The following is a 16300-nucleotide window of genomic DNA, read 5'->3' on the forward strand; positions in this document are numbered from 1 at the left end:
GTTTACCGGGAACATATGCATCTGCCGAAGGACATTTTTCTTCGTTGAACAATATGTGGTCCAGTGATAAAAACGCAATATTGAATGTTATAACTCTAAAATGTTTGCTAATCGATAAGAATAATTTAAATCAGTTCTGTGTAGAATTTTATACGAGCATTCAAGGAAATTAATTATTTCTGTTAGTATTTAATAATGGAAGTATTAAGAATAAAAATGGAAGTATTTTTTTTTGGTAAAATTTCTTGGTTTGCTATTTGAAAAAAAAAAGGTTACCTTAACATATGTATGTACATCCTAAGTATATTCTAATAGCTAGTGATCCAATGATCATAATCTATTTTAATACATATTTAAAACATTATCTTATTTTTATATAGATATATTTAAAACATAATAAAAAAAAAGTTCAGAAACCTATTTACAATTGTTGTATTAAGAGGGCTGGACAGTAGCGCCTTGTCCATACAAACGTACTATACTTCTCCCTATGGATATCCACCATTGGGATGCATCTATCGTTTTACTTTTTTGATTAGTTATTTTTTATAGGTGCTAGGAGCCGCCAAGCATCTATAAAATCGCTTCTTTTTTACACCCACGAAAAGAGTCCAGCGTGCTTATTTAAAAGTCTATTTAAAAAAAAATACGCGTACAGTTGCATAGAAAATATCTTATACCGTTGATGAAGTTTTTTTAAAAATTGGTCCAGTTTCGGAGGAGAAAATTGGAGAATACGAAACCTCGATTTTGTCGATTTAAAATACGTATTATCTGGTCGAAGCGCAACTGTCGCATTCACTCAATATATATATTGATATACATATATTGTCGCATTCACTCAACATATATATCGAAAAAAGGAACGGCAACAAAATTAAGGTTTCGGGTGGACAGCCCTCTTAATTTCTTCCCGTCAAGGTTGCCCTGGAAAATTTTCCACAGATTGAAATTTTTGTTTACGTACGATTTTCTATTCAAGAAACCTTTGAAAATACATTTTAAATATCGTCTTGATGTTTTACATACAATTTTAATTATCCCATATCAAAGATAACTTATTGTTATAAAAACCTTTTAAATTTGTATTTCAGATCTACAATAGTGAATCTGACAGAATTACTGAAAACATTAATTGATAAAAAAATTAAATATAATGGTTTGCATCTATGGTTTGAATTAGTAATAGTTAGTTGTCAATAGGTGGTGTAAAAAATATTCAATAAATATTACACGCATACACTACCACATTCCTATTGGAGAAGCATAGCACGTTGCCGTTTGCTGTCAGTTGCATCAGCAAGATAAAACCATCTGAAGTGTTTCGACTAAGCTGGTCCAGCCACCATGGAAGTGCATTTTAAGAAAGACAACCCTCCTGCAGGTATTTTCAATATAACACTCATTTTTATTTATATTGTACAAGTTTTGTATTCTCATACTTTCAGGTTAGATCTATTTTAGTTTCACCGGTACGATTTTCCCACAGATATTTTTATCAATAAATGTATTATTAATTTCAGCGGCAGTTTTCGTGTGTGAACTCCTCAAAACTAAACAGATACCCATCAAGATCGTGTGGGGATCCGAATCGAAAGTGAAACTCGATGATGGTAGCATCAAAGTTTATGAAACTCAAAACGACATCTTGAGGATATTGGCGAGACAGGCTGACAGTGCCAATATTGGAGGATCTACATCCCTAGAATGGATAGTTTGCGATCATTGGTTATCTTTTTCGTCGGTGGTCCACAGCGACCTGTCTGATCTTTTGCAATACTTCGATAAAGTATTGGGTTCGTTGACTTATCTGGTCGCGAACAGATTGACGATTGCAGATTTGGCCGTGTTCAGTACTCTATATGGTGAGCTAATTTTTAATATTTCAACTATGTTACATCAGATTTATAATCCTCGATTTGGTGTTTTATTTGGTTTGATAACAATTTTAGATAACGTTTAATTTCAGTCTCAAAACCGTACGCAGAACTTTCTAAGAAGGCTTCGTTAAAAAATGTTTCACGGTGGATGAAATTGATCAACTCCCAAGCTCCAGTCGTTGCTGGAATCAAAACTTTGAGTGAAAATGTTAAAGTACAACCGTCTTCTAAAGGAAAAAATGAGTATGGAATCGAATATACATATATTATCATCATTATTAATCTTACAATCAACTTCTATCTTGGCCCATTAGCCACCAGTTCCAGTCACCACCTATAATTATTCAACTAAGTCACCTTTGTGTGTGCTTACGAGCCTATCTTTATTTTCTACCTACTTACTAGATACTAATAGAAGTTCCAATCACTTAATCAATTCTAAATAAGTTAGTAAAGCAATAGTAGATATCATTTTTAAAAATAGGGTAGAGAGAAAACAATTTTATTACTAGATATATAAAAATCTATGGATTCTATAAAATTCAAAACAACATTTGTACTACTGAAAGTAGCTCAGCTGAGCAATTATTACTACTTCTTCTCGGTTTACTGAATGTTGAGTGTTGTGGTCATTTCTATCATCTGGAATCCGATGGACGATCTGCCTCTGCTCCTCCGGGTATTGTGCCAAGCTAAACGCAGCATTTAAGGACAATCCCGTCAGTTCTTTAATTTGATCTGACCATTTTATGTGAGACTGTCCTCTCGTTCGCCTTCCCTATAGTGTTCTGGTGACTATCAGCTTCTCTAGACTCTCCACATTCTTCCTGGCAATTTGGCCAAAGTAGGAAATAATCCTAATTTTAATCGGCAACTTTTAATTCTAATCTTCCAAAAACACTCCTCAGTGTCTATTCTTGCTTCATATTCTGCTAATTTTTATAAAATTAATTTTTATAAAACAAGAAAAGCTTCTCTGAAAAGGCTGTTAAGCTCCCGATTTTTTCCAATACGCCAATGAAATATTATCTTCAATGAACACACCACAGTATTTTAAATATTCGCGTTTGTCAATAGCATGCTCATATGTCTCAATAAGAGTACTATGTTCCAGTCTGTAGGATGACAAAAAATGATCCCAATTTTTGTTTTTCATTTATTTATTTAGTTTTGTACTAAATATGAATATAAATTTCAGTGAAAAGTCAAACAGAACTAAGAAAGAGGCAACACCGGAAACAGGCGGACGTTTACAAGAAGGAAAATTCGTCGATTTACCTGGAGCTGAGATGGGTAAAGTCATCGTTCGATTCCCTCCAGAAGCCTCTGGGTATTTAATTTTCTAAATGAATTACATACTTTCAATCAAATGAAATACGTATATTAAAATGTTTATATGTTTAGATATCTTCACATCGGACATGCCAAAGCCGCACTTTTAAACCAATACTATCAACAAGCATTTAAAGGAAAACTCATCATGAGATTCGACGATACAAATCCGGCTAAAGAGAATGTACACTTCGAAAAGGTATTATTATATCGGTTACTTCTCATTTTAGTACCATTTCTTCTGTGACGTTTCAATTGTAATAACGCATGACTTCAGGTGATTTTAGAAGATGTAGAAATGTTAGATATCAAACCAGATATCTTCACCCATACGTCCCAATATTTCGATCTAATGTTGGATATGTGTGAACGTCTCATCAAAGAAGGGAAAGCGTTCGTTGATGACACTCTTCCGGAACAGATGAAGACTGAAAGGGAGCAAAAAGTTGATAGTGCCAATAGAAACAATTGTAAGATTAGCAACCGAATATTTTAACCCTTTGGCTGCTACGAGGTTTTTCAATGTCCAAGCGAAAAATGCTAACATTTGTAATTATTTTGAAAAAAAATAAATATAATATTTTTTTTTACATACTTACTTCGCCGAACACTCGTAATTTTTATAATACTTTATATACATTTCTAAGAAGCAGTCGTGGACTCGTGCTCTCTCTTTCTGTCTTGCTTTTACATGCGTGCGTGCGAAAGAGATACCTACATATATACACTAAATAAGTTTTGACAATTGTTTTCCGACGCTTTATTCTTTTCAATAATCTATTTTTAGATATCGATGTATCCTTACAACATGCGATATATTCGAAACAGGTAGCGGTCTTTCTCTCTTTCTTTCTTGGTTTTAATTGTGTACGTATGAGCGAGACACACAAGGATGCGAAGTTTCTAATAATCAAATAATTTTTCAACATGTATCATAAACATTTTGTATGCATTTCAGTTGCATTTGATTGATTGCATGAATTCGTGACGTCTCGTGACCTATATAATTGAAAGCGGATTTCTATTGTTTTTTGCCATTTATTTTAACTCTGCAAAATGATATCGGACAGTGAAAGTGATGAAAGCGAAATAATAGCTCCTCGCCGAGGAACTCGACAAATCAGCAGCTCTACTGATTCTGAAAATGGATTTATCGACAATAATCAATTCCCAAGTAATAACTCCTTATATGACATTGACAATGAACCCGAAATTTACTTTGATGATGAACCCGAAATTGAAGAGCTTTTATTTAAAAAATTGATAAATATTTATAAAGCTTGATTGAAAAATAAATATAAATACGTATATAAAAAAAATGTTTCGTGCCACTGATGCGCTGGTGGCTCAAAGAAAGTATTGAAATACGACAATTAATGACGTCAACAACGATCGTCGTAGCAATCTTCGCCGATTTCAAAACAACGATTTATCGTTGTTGTAGCAGTCAAAGGGTTAAGCACAATTTAATGATATAACTCATATGTAAATTAAAACTTGCAGCCGTCGACAAAAATCTAAAACTATGGACCGAAATGAAAAACGGTAGTGATATCGGTATTAAGTGTTGCGTAAGAGCCAAAATCGATATGCAATCTCTCAACGGTTGTATGAGAGATCCGACTATTTATCGGTGCAAGCCTGAACCGCATCCACGTACTGGTACTCAGTACAAGTGAGTTTCATTCTAATATTTATATTATATACTTGAATTTATATATAATTTATAATTAACTGGTTGACATTTTAGAGTTTATCCTACGTACGACTTCGCCTGTCCAATTGTAGATGCAGTTGAAAATGTAACTCACGTTTTAAGGACTATGGAATACCACGATAGGGATCCACAGTTTTATTGGTTCATTGAAGCATTAGGATTGCGAAAACCATACATTTGGGAATACAGCAGGTTATTTAAATCATAAGTCCAAATCATAAATCAGATGTTGATCATTATAATAAGTTTTTTTGGTTTTTTTAGACTTAGTATGACGAATACAGTGCTATCAAAAAGGAAACTAACATGGTTTGTAGAAAATGGACATGTTGATGGATGGTTAGTTTTCAGTTTCTCTTTGTACTTAATATGCTAATGTTCTTATTGTTTATGTTGCTATGTGCTGTTTTTAGGGATGATCCCCGGTTTCCAACTGTGCGTGGTGTTTTACGACGTGGTATGACCGTAGAAGGGTTGAAACAATTTATTATTGCTCAAGGCTCTTCGAGATCTGTCGTCTTTATGGAATGGGATAAAATATGGGCGTTCAATAAAAAGGTCTTAGAAATTAATTATTCAAAGCTTATTAGGTTAGGTTTCTCAATATCCATCGTTATACAAGTTTAATACATTATGATGAATAATTGAAAAACTAAAACCTTTCGATACCAGATTAGGATCGTATAACAAATTAACTCATTTCCATTCACCTTTCTAAGATTATCATGTGGATTCTACTCTAAATCTTAAAAAATCATTTCATTAATCCCAAGTATACAGCTCGGCTGGTTCGAATTAGTAAAATTAAAAAAATTACAGAGCTATTATCATAAACCTAATTTTTTTCAGTGCTTTTTATGTTAGATATCTTTAAATAGGTAAGTTTTATTGTAGGTGATCGATCCAATCGCTCCTCGGTACACTGCTCTGGATTGCACCCCAGCTCCTGTAACAGTCAACATTAAAAATATTGACAAATACGAAGCTGTCAAAATACCGTGTCATCCAAAAAATCCAGAAGTTGGCGAAAAGATTGTATGGACCGGCCCTAAAATCCTTATTGATCAAGCTGACGCCAAAACTCTCAAAGAAGGAGAAAATACTACTTTTATAAATTGGGGAAATATTAAAATTGAAAAGATTCACAGGTTAGATATCAATATCTATATAGAAAAATTCTTCATAATTTATTATTATGTTTTTAAATAATTTTAATAATTTAATTCGCAGATCATCGGATGGAACGGTAACTTCGATAGACGCCAACACAAATCTAGACGATAAGGATTTCAAGAAAACTCTCAAAATCACATGGTTGGCAGAAGCACCTTCAGCTCCTTTCACACCCACTTACTGTGTATTCTTCGATCATATAATTTCTAAAGGTGTTCTCGGTAAAGACGAGGACTTTAAACAGTACATCGGTCACAATACCAGAGTAAGTAATAATATCAATTAACACTTTCTTTACGCTTTTTATCATGTGTTTGCTCAATCTTATGTTATGTACAGACGGAAATGTCCATGTTGGGTGATCCTTCATTAGCGTCTCTCAAGAAAGGCGATATAATACAACTTCAACGCAAAGGGTTCTTCAAGGTTGACGTGGGCTATAAACCAGCAACGGAAATCACCGGACGAGCTCAACCTTGCATATTATTCCACATCCCTGATGGACATACTAAAGAAAATCCAACTCTACAGGTAATATTTATCATTATTTCATAAAAGATTTGTTAGCAATTAATTATACATAATTGCAACATCTTATAAGCTATATTAAAAATAATAGAAAGATTTATTTTTGTTTGGATCTGGATGTAAAGCAGAAATGCTTTTAATTTTTCAATTATTAAATTCAAATCTCCTCAAAAATCATTCAATACACTATTTTGCCTGACATGTGATTGCACTGACAGCTAGCATACATTTGTCTATTTTTTTTCATTTCATTTTTTAAACCAGTTTTAAAATCATTGCAGGGATCGTCAATTTGTAGCACGACTTGCTTTTGAAAGTCATTTTACGAAATATATAATCCGAAATTACAATCCAAGTTTTCACTAGGGTTTGTTCATGAACATACTAGTTTGTTCATTCACGAACTATTGGCTCTAGTTTAAGTGTTAATAGTCAAATAGACTCCCCCCAGGTACTGCATGAAACTTTTACTGCCAAAATGCAAAGTATTTGAAATATAAAACCGCATTACGAGGTTACTTTAATTCCCGTTTCCGCAATTTTTTTTTAATATTTCAACTCTGAATATGCCTACATATAAAACAGATAATGGAGAATGGGACAAGCAATTGTGAATACTTGTGTTTGTGCCTCAACAAACTAGTTCGTTTGTAAATTTGTTCTTTTGTGTACAATATAACTGGACAGATTGGTTCGTGTATGAATAAAATAGTCTGTTTATGAACAAACGAAATATATACTTGAACTGGGATATATATAAAATTTTAAATGTAATAAGTTTAGCTTATTTGTTTATTACATTGAATAACGAAACACATACATACACATGAGCTGTTATATTTCAAAAATCGGCGAAAGTCCAATTTTCAGTTCCAAAAATACAATACATATATATGTCCAGAATGATATACAGATACATATGTCCAGAATCTCGGAAAAGCAGAATAAACGTATTACAGGCCACCAGTATTTTTAAATATTGTTAAACGAAAAACTTGTGGATTAATAACAAAAATTCTATTGATAATTGGCTTACCTCGATAAAATAAACGAATAGTCGAAATATGATTTTTCTAAGTGGAATTTTATTTAATTTTCATAAAAAGAAAATTTAATATATTATCCCTATTAATTCAATTCAGATTCGTGTTAATACTAATACGAGCTTTTATCTCGCAATTTTACCGATTTAAAAGTCAGCACACTTCCAATTAACCCTTTTAAACGAAAACAAAAAATAGTGTGACTAGAACACTATCCCAATAAACATGTTTCAATAGAAAATATTCAATATAAAATAGTATTAACAGTGGGAAAAAATCCCAAGTGAAAATACGTACTTTTGATTTGAACTGGACGACTACTTAAGAGAGATTTGATAGCAGAAAAGTACTATAAATGAAAGTTAAAATACCTGACTATAGATTCCAATATTCATTTTGACATTGACAGGAAATTGACAGATTTTGAGACATCGACCGAACAACACGAAGATATAGAGAAATCGCGCGATTTATATCTCCGAATCTCGAGCCAATCAAAATTTTTTATTGCCAGATTCGTGTTCACTGAGCATAGATCTATAAGAAAAGTCATGTCTCGTCTCTGAACCAAAAAAAAGTCATCATTTGTCGAACAGTGTTATTAAAACGGCTCATATGTACAATTCATAAATATTGAAATATATATTTTAACATAATTTTCAACTCGGTTAGTTTATATGTAAATTTTTCATCCAAAATATTATACCGATATCTAAATACGCTCACATGGACATAAGTAGTTTTGCAAAAAAGGTCAAACCTTAATAAGTAATACGTAATAAAATCAAATTTGTGAATATTTTTTGTTCAAATAAAGAGCAGATTTGGTATAATAATAGTAGGAATCAGTATATTCATACAACTTATTGTACACATTTTATAAGTTTACATTTACAAACAGATTCTTAAGTTCCTGTGATTAAAACATTACTCATTCGAGTTAAATACTTTTTACAGAACTACAAATTACATATTTACATATATCCGAAATAGAAAAATATAAGTGTTTTCTTTATAACCGGGTTTTTAATTTTAATGTCTAAAATTTGTTACTTTTTAAATGTTCTCCAATGGTTTTATACGCCTGACTTCACAGTTAGCGTCACGCTCGTCCCCACTACTTCGCCATGTGGAACTTACAACGTGTTCACAGTAAACAGATGCCACTGTCATCTTTTATGTATCGTGCTAATACCTGTAAAGATTTTGAATTATATTAATGAATATACATACATAAAAACTTAAGAGTGAAAGTCCGGATTGTACCATTATTGTGCATTCAGTTTTTATTCATACTAAGCAGTAAATTTTTGATTACATACATACATGTACATTTTAAAATTATTATGAAATTGGTTGATATTGCAGAAAACTGCAGTTGCTGATTCTGCTTCTTCCAAACCAATTGCTTCAGTCCCGAGTACGACCGCTCCATCGAATGGTGTAGATACAATATTAATTGAAATAACTCGCCAGGGTGATAAGATCAGACAGTTGAAACAAGACAAAGCTGATAAAAAAGCCATTGAACCTGAGGTTAGCCAAACTTACATTTTTTTATATTACATATCTGTACTAATAAAAATAGGAAATAATTCATATGTTTTTGATTCAGGTGAAACTTTTACTCAATCTCAAAGAAGATTATAAAAAGTTGACAGGAGTTGCTTGGACTCCTGATGCCAAACCGACTGCACAAGCTTCCGCTCCTGCACTAACTTCTTCTCCTGCTTCTACAGCTCAGGGAGGTGTTAATGAGATTCTAGGTAATATTGCAAAACAAGGCGATACAATCAGAAAGCTCAAACAAGAAAAGGCTGATAAAAAAACTATTGAACCAGAGGTATACATAATTGATTTAAAAAAAAAATTATGTGAAATCAATTGCCTGAAATTAATTTTGTTATTGTAATATACTTATGTAGGTGCAAAAATTATTATCATTGAAAGCCGAATATAAAAAGGTTAGTGGCATTGATTGGACTCCGGATACCAAACCTGCTGCACAAGCCTCCGCTCCTGTACCAGCTTCTGCTCCTGCTTCCACAGCTCAGGGCAGTGTTAATGAGATTCTAGATAACATTGTGAAACAAGGAGATACAATCAGAAAGCTCAAACAAGAAAAGGCTGATAAAAAAGCAATCGAACCTGAGGTATAAATTGAATGAGATTCCTACCCTGTATAAATTTTGCAATTAAATGTTACTAAATCTGTGTACTTGTTTAGGTACAAAAATTGTTAGCTTTTAAAGCTGATTATAAAAAGGTTAGTGGAGTCGATTGGACTCCTGATACAAAACCCATTGCAAAGGTTGAGACAGTACCTGCTGTATCTAACGACGAAAATTCAATTCTCGAAAAGATAGCTGCACAAGGCGATAAAATTAGACAGCTCAAACAAGACAAAGCTGATAAGAAAACGCTCGAACCTGAGGTAGTTACATAAATGCTTATTGCTTATGTTCCTTTTTTATTGTATTTTTATACGTGTGATTTGATTTCTTAGGTTAAAACACTCCTGGCTTTAAAATCGGAGTACAAGAAAGCCACCGGCAAAGATTGGACTCCCGATACGAAACCTACTTCGGCAACACCAGCACCGATAACTGCAACAATTGCCGCTAATAATATGGATGCTATATTAATAAAAATTACGGAGCAGGGCGATAAAATACGCAAACTTAAATCTGAAAAATCGGATAAAAAAACAATTGATACTGAGGTATTAATTTTGCATACACTAATTTAAATAAAATTTTACCTTAAATTATGTCTCACGTATACCGTTTATATTTCAGGTTCAAGCCCTTCTCTCTCTGAAGGCTGAATATAAGAATCTTTCAGGTAAAGATTGGACCGTCAATACAAAGCCTTCAGTGGAAGAAAAACCAAAAGAATCAGCGAAATCTCCACCTAAACAAACCACCGAAGATGGAGCTTCTAATGAACTGACGAATAAAATTACAGAACAAGGAAATAAAGTCAGGGATTTAAAGTCTAATAAAGCTTCAAAGGTATTAATTGATTATCAAATTTTATTATAAGATCTAATAAGAATAATTATTGTATTATATATTTTTTGTTTTGTTTTTGAGGATGCTGTTGATGCTGCGGTTAAGACATTATTAGAGTTGAAAGCTGAATATAAGAAAGTAACAGGTACTGATTTCCCTGCAGCCGGTAAACCAACTAAACCCGCAGCAGCAAAAGCTCCTAAAAAAGAGAAAACTCCTCCAGGCAATGCCGCTGTAGATTCGAAAAAGAAAGAGGTAAATATATGTACATATATATTTTAAATATTACAAGAGTATAAAAAAAACCTTTTAAAATAAAAAATATATAAAATTTTTTTCATTTTTAGGCTCCAGCTAAAGATAAACTGGCTGCACCTGCAAAGGGACAAACAAGACTTGGCCTTGAAGCACAGAAAGAGACAGATTTGCCCGATTGGTATTCGCAAGTTATCACCAAAGGTGAAATGATCGAGTATTACGACGTGTCAGGGTGTTACATTCTCAGACCTTGGTCATACAGCATTTGGGATTCGATAAGGGAATTCCTCAGTGCAGAAATCAAGAAATTGGGTGTGAAAGATTGTTATTTCCCCATATTCGTATCAAAGGTAAGTCGAATACACAAAAAATGTGTATTGTATATTTTATTTTATGCAATTCTAATGTATATTTATATTAGGCTGCTCTGGAACGGGAAAAAACGCACATTGCAGATTTCGCTCCAGAAGTAGCTTGGGTGACGAAAAGCGGTGAGAGTGATTTAGCCGAACCGATAGCTGTTCGTCCTACATCGGAGACTGTAATGTATCCAGCTTATGCCAAATGGATTCAATCTTACAGAGATCTACCTCTTCGGCTTAACCAATGGAATAATGTTGTCGTGAGTATCATATATTTAGAAAAAAATATATAAATTTCTTCCTCAAAAAGAGTATTTTGTATGTATATATGTATTTTGATTAATAGCGATGGGAATTCCAACATCCACAACCATTTTTGAGAAGCAGAGAATTTTTATGGCAAGAGGGACACACTGCTTTTGCTTCTAAAGAAGCTGCGGACGTAGAAGTTTTGCAAATTTTAGACTTGTATGCTCGTGTATATACCGACTTGCTGGCTTTGCCTGTGGTGAAAGGACGTAAAACAGAAAAAGAAAAGTTTGCCGGAGGTGATTACACCACAACCGTTGAAGCATTTGTGGCTGCTAGTGGTCGTGGAATTCAAGTATGCCCAATAATTATCTTGTACCTTTTTTATATGAATGTTGTTGTTTTAAATGATTACTTGATTCGTGTTTGTTTTCAGGGTGCTACGAGCCATCATTTAGGTCAGAACTTTGCAAAAATGTTCGAGATCATTTTCGAAGATCCCGATACTCAAGAGAAAAAATACGTTTTCCAAAATTCTTGGGGTCTCACTACTAGAACTATCGGTAAATCTATATCGCCCGTAACGCTTTATCTTTTGTTAAGAATCTCTTTATATTGGTAATTTATTTTGTAGGTGTAATGATAATGGTACATGGAGACAATCAAGGTCTTGTGCTACCGCCTCGAGTAGCGTCTGTTCAAGCCGTTGTTGTCCCGTGTGGCATAACTGCTTCAACAACTCCAGCTGATAGAAAAGCACTCCTCGATAGCTGTTCAAAATTAGAAAATGATTTAGATGCAGCAAATGTTCGTGTACAGGGAGATTATAGAGACAATTATTCGCCTGGTTGGAAATTCAATCATTGGGAATTGAAGGTTTAAATTTGTTTTTAAATTTAATAGTAAATGAAATCTTGACTGTTTTTTTTTATATTTAAATTGTTTCCAATAGGGGGTTCCCATACGTATTGAATTAGGTCCTAAAGATATGGCGAAAGGACAATTAGTCGCCGTAAGAAGAGATTCAGGTGCTAAAATAACAATCAATAGAAGCACCGCTATAAATGACATTGTACAATTATTAGATACTATTCATAAGGATATGTTGAATAAGTGAGTTACTCAATACAGATTATTTATGAAACATAATAATGACATAATTGATATTTATATTAATTAATATTCATTAGGGCAACTGTTGAACGAGATGCTCATATGATCCGAGTCGAAAGTTGGGAACAATTCAATACAGTTTTGGACGGTAAGAATATAATATTAGCGCCATATTGTGGTAACGAACCTTGCGAGGATGCCATCAAGAAAGACAGTGCAAGGTATGTATATATTTGTATAGTTGTTTAAATGTAAATCTTGTTTGTGATATGATATATTTATACGTATGAAATAAATTTTAGAACTGAAGTTGAGGGTGAAGCTGCTGATGGAAAAACACCAGCTATGGGAGCTAAAGCTTTGTGTATCCCATTCGATCAACCAAAAGTGCCATTGCCAGCTAAATGTATACATCCAGCTTGTTCGTCGAAACCGCAGTTTTTCACTCTTTTCGGTCGTAGTTACTAATGTATCATTTTTTTTTAATTCATAATATGATTCTTCGCTTGAAAAAAAAACACACACACACACATTGACTGACTTTAATTCTCATTTTATACATGTGCTTTTTGTAAAAATTGTGTTTTATTTTATTTATTTACAATGTAAGATAAAATAATAAAAAAATCTTTACATATTTTATTTGTCGTTTTTGCCACGAGGTGTTAAAATTTGAACAATGACTAGTTTTTTTTCACGACAGTTTTAATAAACACGCATTATGGAATACGTGAATGCAGTAAAAAATGTGATTAAGTATAAAAATCATTTTAATTATAAATAATCAATAATCTTAAGTATTCTACGTCAAACATTTAAATATTTGTGTGTACGAGTGGTGAGGTCGCACTTGTTGATTTTCATCTTTTGTAGAAGACATTTTTTGGCCCTGGCTTACTTAAAGGCAGTTTAAATAATTGCATATATGTATTGTGAAGTTTTTCATTGAAATACACGAGTTCATTTTGATAGCAAAAGATTCAACTTCAAGGATTTGTGGAATATACCAAACAAGAAGATTCGTTCAATCACCTTTAACATTTTCTTATATGCAACATAATACATAGTAGTTTTTATTACTTCAAAATACACATAAAACAATCTTGAATTTCTTAGAAAATCGTATGTGTGTTATGAAAAAAGAAGGAAAAAGGAAAATTTATTAGAAAAAGCTGACGCCAATATTTAATTAACACCAGTACATATATTTTAAGTGTTTAAGTCAACAATAACACTTGACTCGTTCTATGGATTTTGAAAGAATATGATAAAAAAATTATATTCATAAGAAATCGATAGGATAAAGTTAATCGATCATGAATTCCAAAGTACATTATTCTTTTGTTATTATACAGAAATATTGTATCTGTCCGTTATATAAGTATATAAAATATACAAAAATGTAATTATGAAGTTTATTCTGACGTAATAATAAAAAAATCAATACATATACAAATTGCATTGAAAGCACTTGTGTATTTGAAATTAGCAAAGTAAAACAGAATAGCCTTGTAAAAGGTCTTCTACTGTAATAGTAATTGTATTAAGTCCAAAGTTTGTTCTGTGGCGAGTGTTTTACCGGTAAGTCCTACACCCAACGAAAAATTAGATAATTATCACACAATTAAATTGAAAATAACAAAAAATCTAACACGCAGTTTTACAAAGTATTTCCCACGTAATTTGAAAAAAAACGGAACAACGAAAATAATAATATATGATGAAAAATAATAGTAATGGAAAAAAAAGTTTTTAAAAACATACCTCTTGTATAATTTGTATATAAAATTATTATTTTGAATAAAAACACCAATATTTTTTTTTTACTACCGCCATCTATGTATAAAATTAATGAATACCAACTGTCACCGAGATCAAAAATCTTCGGACCTGAAATGCTTCTTATACGATATTTTATCTCTATCGTAATGGCGGAGGCTCCATTTACTTATATTGATGACCAAAATGAGCAATATGGCAAAGTATGAAAACGATCGGATAAGAGGCAAACTTTTTCCTGAATTGTAATCGTGAAGTGAAACGTAAACGAGGTATGTAAAAAAAATATGAACAGGCAGGGGCGACTCGTCTTTAAGGGCAACCGGAGCACTACCCCACATGATTTTTTTCCGGGGCACTGCCCCACATGAATTATTGGTGACTCGTTAATAATCAACAAGTGTTTTTTTATCCCGCTCACCACACGGTGAGCAGATTCTGTTCGTAGTTCAGTTTGGGGCAGACGCTTATCTGCTGTGGTCCCGTGGTCGCCAGCTTCAGTTTACCTGCTACTCTGTCACTTGCGAATGGAGTCACTGCGTCACTGTGTGTGGAGTGTAGACGGTCGTTCGAGGCAAATAAAAAATATCCGTAGTTCCGTATACAGAATGCCTTTGCTATATTTATCTAAAAAAACTAATAATTTGCACATGATGATAATGTCATTAATAATAAGAGAAAATGTGGAAATTAGCATACTGTTTAAAAATAAACAGTTCGATGATTATTCCGCAAAAAGCGGTCTCGCGCAAGTCACTAAAATCTCGATCACGGAACATCTGGCACCCAAAAACTCCATCAATCGAAAGCTATCAACGCGAAATACCGCACTAACGAGAACCGGAGTGCCAGATGTTCCGTGATCGAGATTTTAGTAACTTGCGCGACATCGCTTTTTGCGGAATAATCCTTTGACCAAAATAAACATGTATTTAGTGGTATAGAATTATGAAAGTGGCCAATAACTATACCCTGGCCAACACGACAGTCGTTGGTGATTTGGATTAATGTTGCTATTAACGCCAACTTACGGTCAATCATTATGTTGATACTAGTGTTGTACCCTATGAAATATCATCGCATAGGTGTTGACATATTAAGTTATTAAATAAAATAAAATTAAAAGAAATGTGTTGGTGCTATCTTCGATACGCACACGGTCGAATTTTTTTCAAATACCTTTTAAATATACTTAATTTAATATTTATATTTAATATGAAAAAAATGGTAAAAGCTACCTACCTACCTACATATAAACAATATAAAACACCAATAGAAAAATTAATTAATTAAATAATTTTTCAATAGATGGCGCTAAGTGATCAGAGACTTAGTGCCATCTATTAGCTTAGAGGAAACATTGGTAGGAAACAGTAGGTATATATATAGAAGTTTTTTATTGATTTGTTATGTTCGTACGTTTTGTTGGCAGTGTTTTGACTGTGACGTACATATGTCGAATCGAAACGACGATTATAGTATGGCGAGCGTTATCGCACACAGATACACAGACACACAGAATAGCGATATTATACATATATATGATAGTAGGAACACCATCGAGAGCAGAAAAGATTCTCAGTGATGTCACAAAATCCTTATTTTTATTTAATTCTAAAATCCAAGTAACCAACAGCCTTAGCGTGAACAACTGTAGTGTTTCTCTAATCCATTTTTATTATTTACATACCTCCTTTACGTTTCACTTACGATTACAATTCAGGAAAAAGTTAACCTCTTATCCGATCGTTTTCATACTTTGCCATAGTGCTCATTTTGGTCATCAATATAAGTAATAGAGATAAAATAGAGATAAAATATCGTATAAGGGTTCGGTGATTACTAGTCAAAT

At 32.9% G+C, this 16300-nt stretch overlaps 1 protein-coding gene across 1 annotated transcript; it reads left to right on the forward strand.

Annotated features, from left to right (window-relative positions):
* Window positions 1-1233: 1233 nt before the first annotated feature.
* Window positions 1234-14122, forward strand: GluProRS (Glutamyl-prolyl-tRNA synthetase). Its single transcript, XM_077444255.1, has 28 exons — window positions 1234-1384; window positions 1524-1865; window positions 1970-2123; window positions 3079-3210; window positions 3285-3411; window positions 3490-3682; window positions 4716-4887; window positions 4963-5121; window positions 5194-5268; window positions 5343-5487; window positions 5824-6077; window positions 6160-6367; window positions 6442-6633; window positions 9042-9209; window positions 9289-9516; window positions 9599-9826; window positions 9901-10107; window positions 10180-10395; window positions 10472-10687; window positions 10769-10942; window positions 11035-11295; window positions 11367-11567; window positions 11654-11911; window positions 11993-12119; window positions 12191-12432; window positions 12509-12669; window positions 12747-12890; window positions 12972-14122. Exons 1-28 carry the CDS (start codon window positions 1348-1350, stop codon window positions 13135-13137), a joined length of 5187 nt encoding a protein of 1728 aa, XP_077300381.1. The 5' UTR covers window positions 1234-1347; the 3' UTR covers window positions 13138-14122.
* The last annotated feature ends 2178 nt before the right edge of the window (window positions 14123-16300 follow it).

The sequence above is a fragment of the Arctopsyche grandis genome, chromosome 13, assembly GCF_051622035.1.
Source record: "Arctopsyche grandis isolate Sample6627 chromosome 13, ASM5162203v2, whole genome shotgun sequence".
NCBI classification, from domain to species: domain Eukaryota; kingdom Metazoa; phylum Arthropoda; class Insecta; order Trichoptera; family Hydropsychidae; genus Arctopsyche; species Arctopsyche grandis.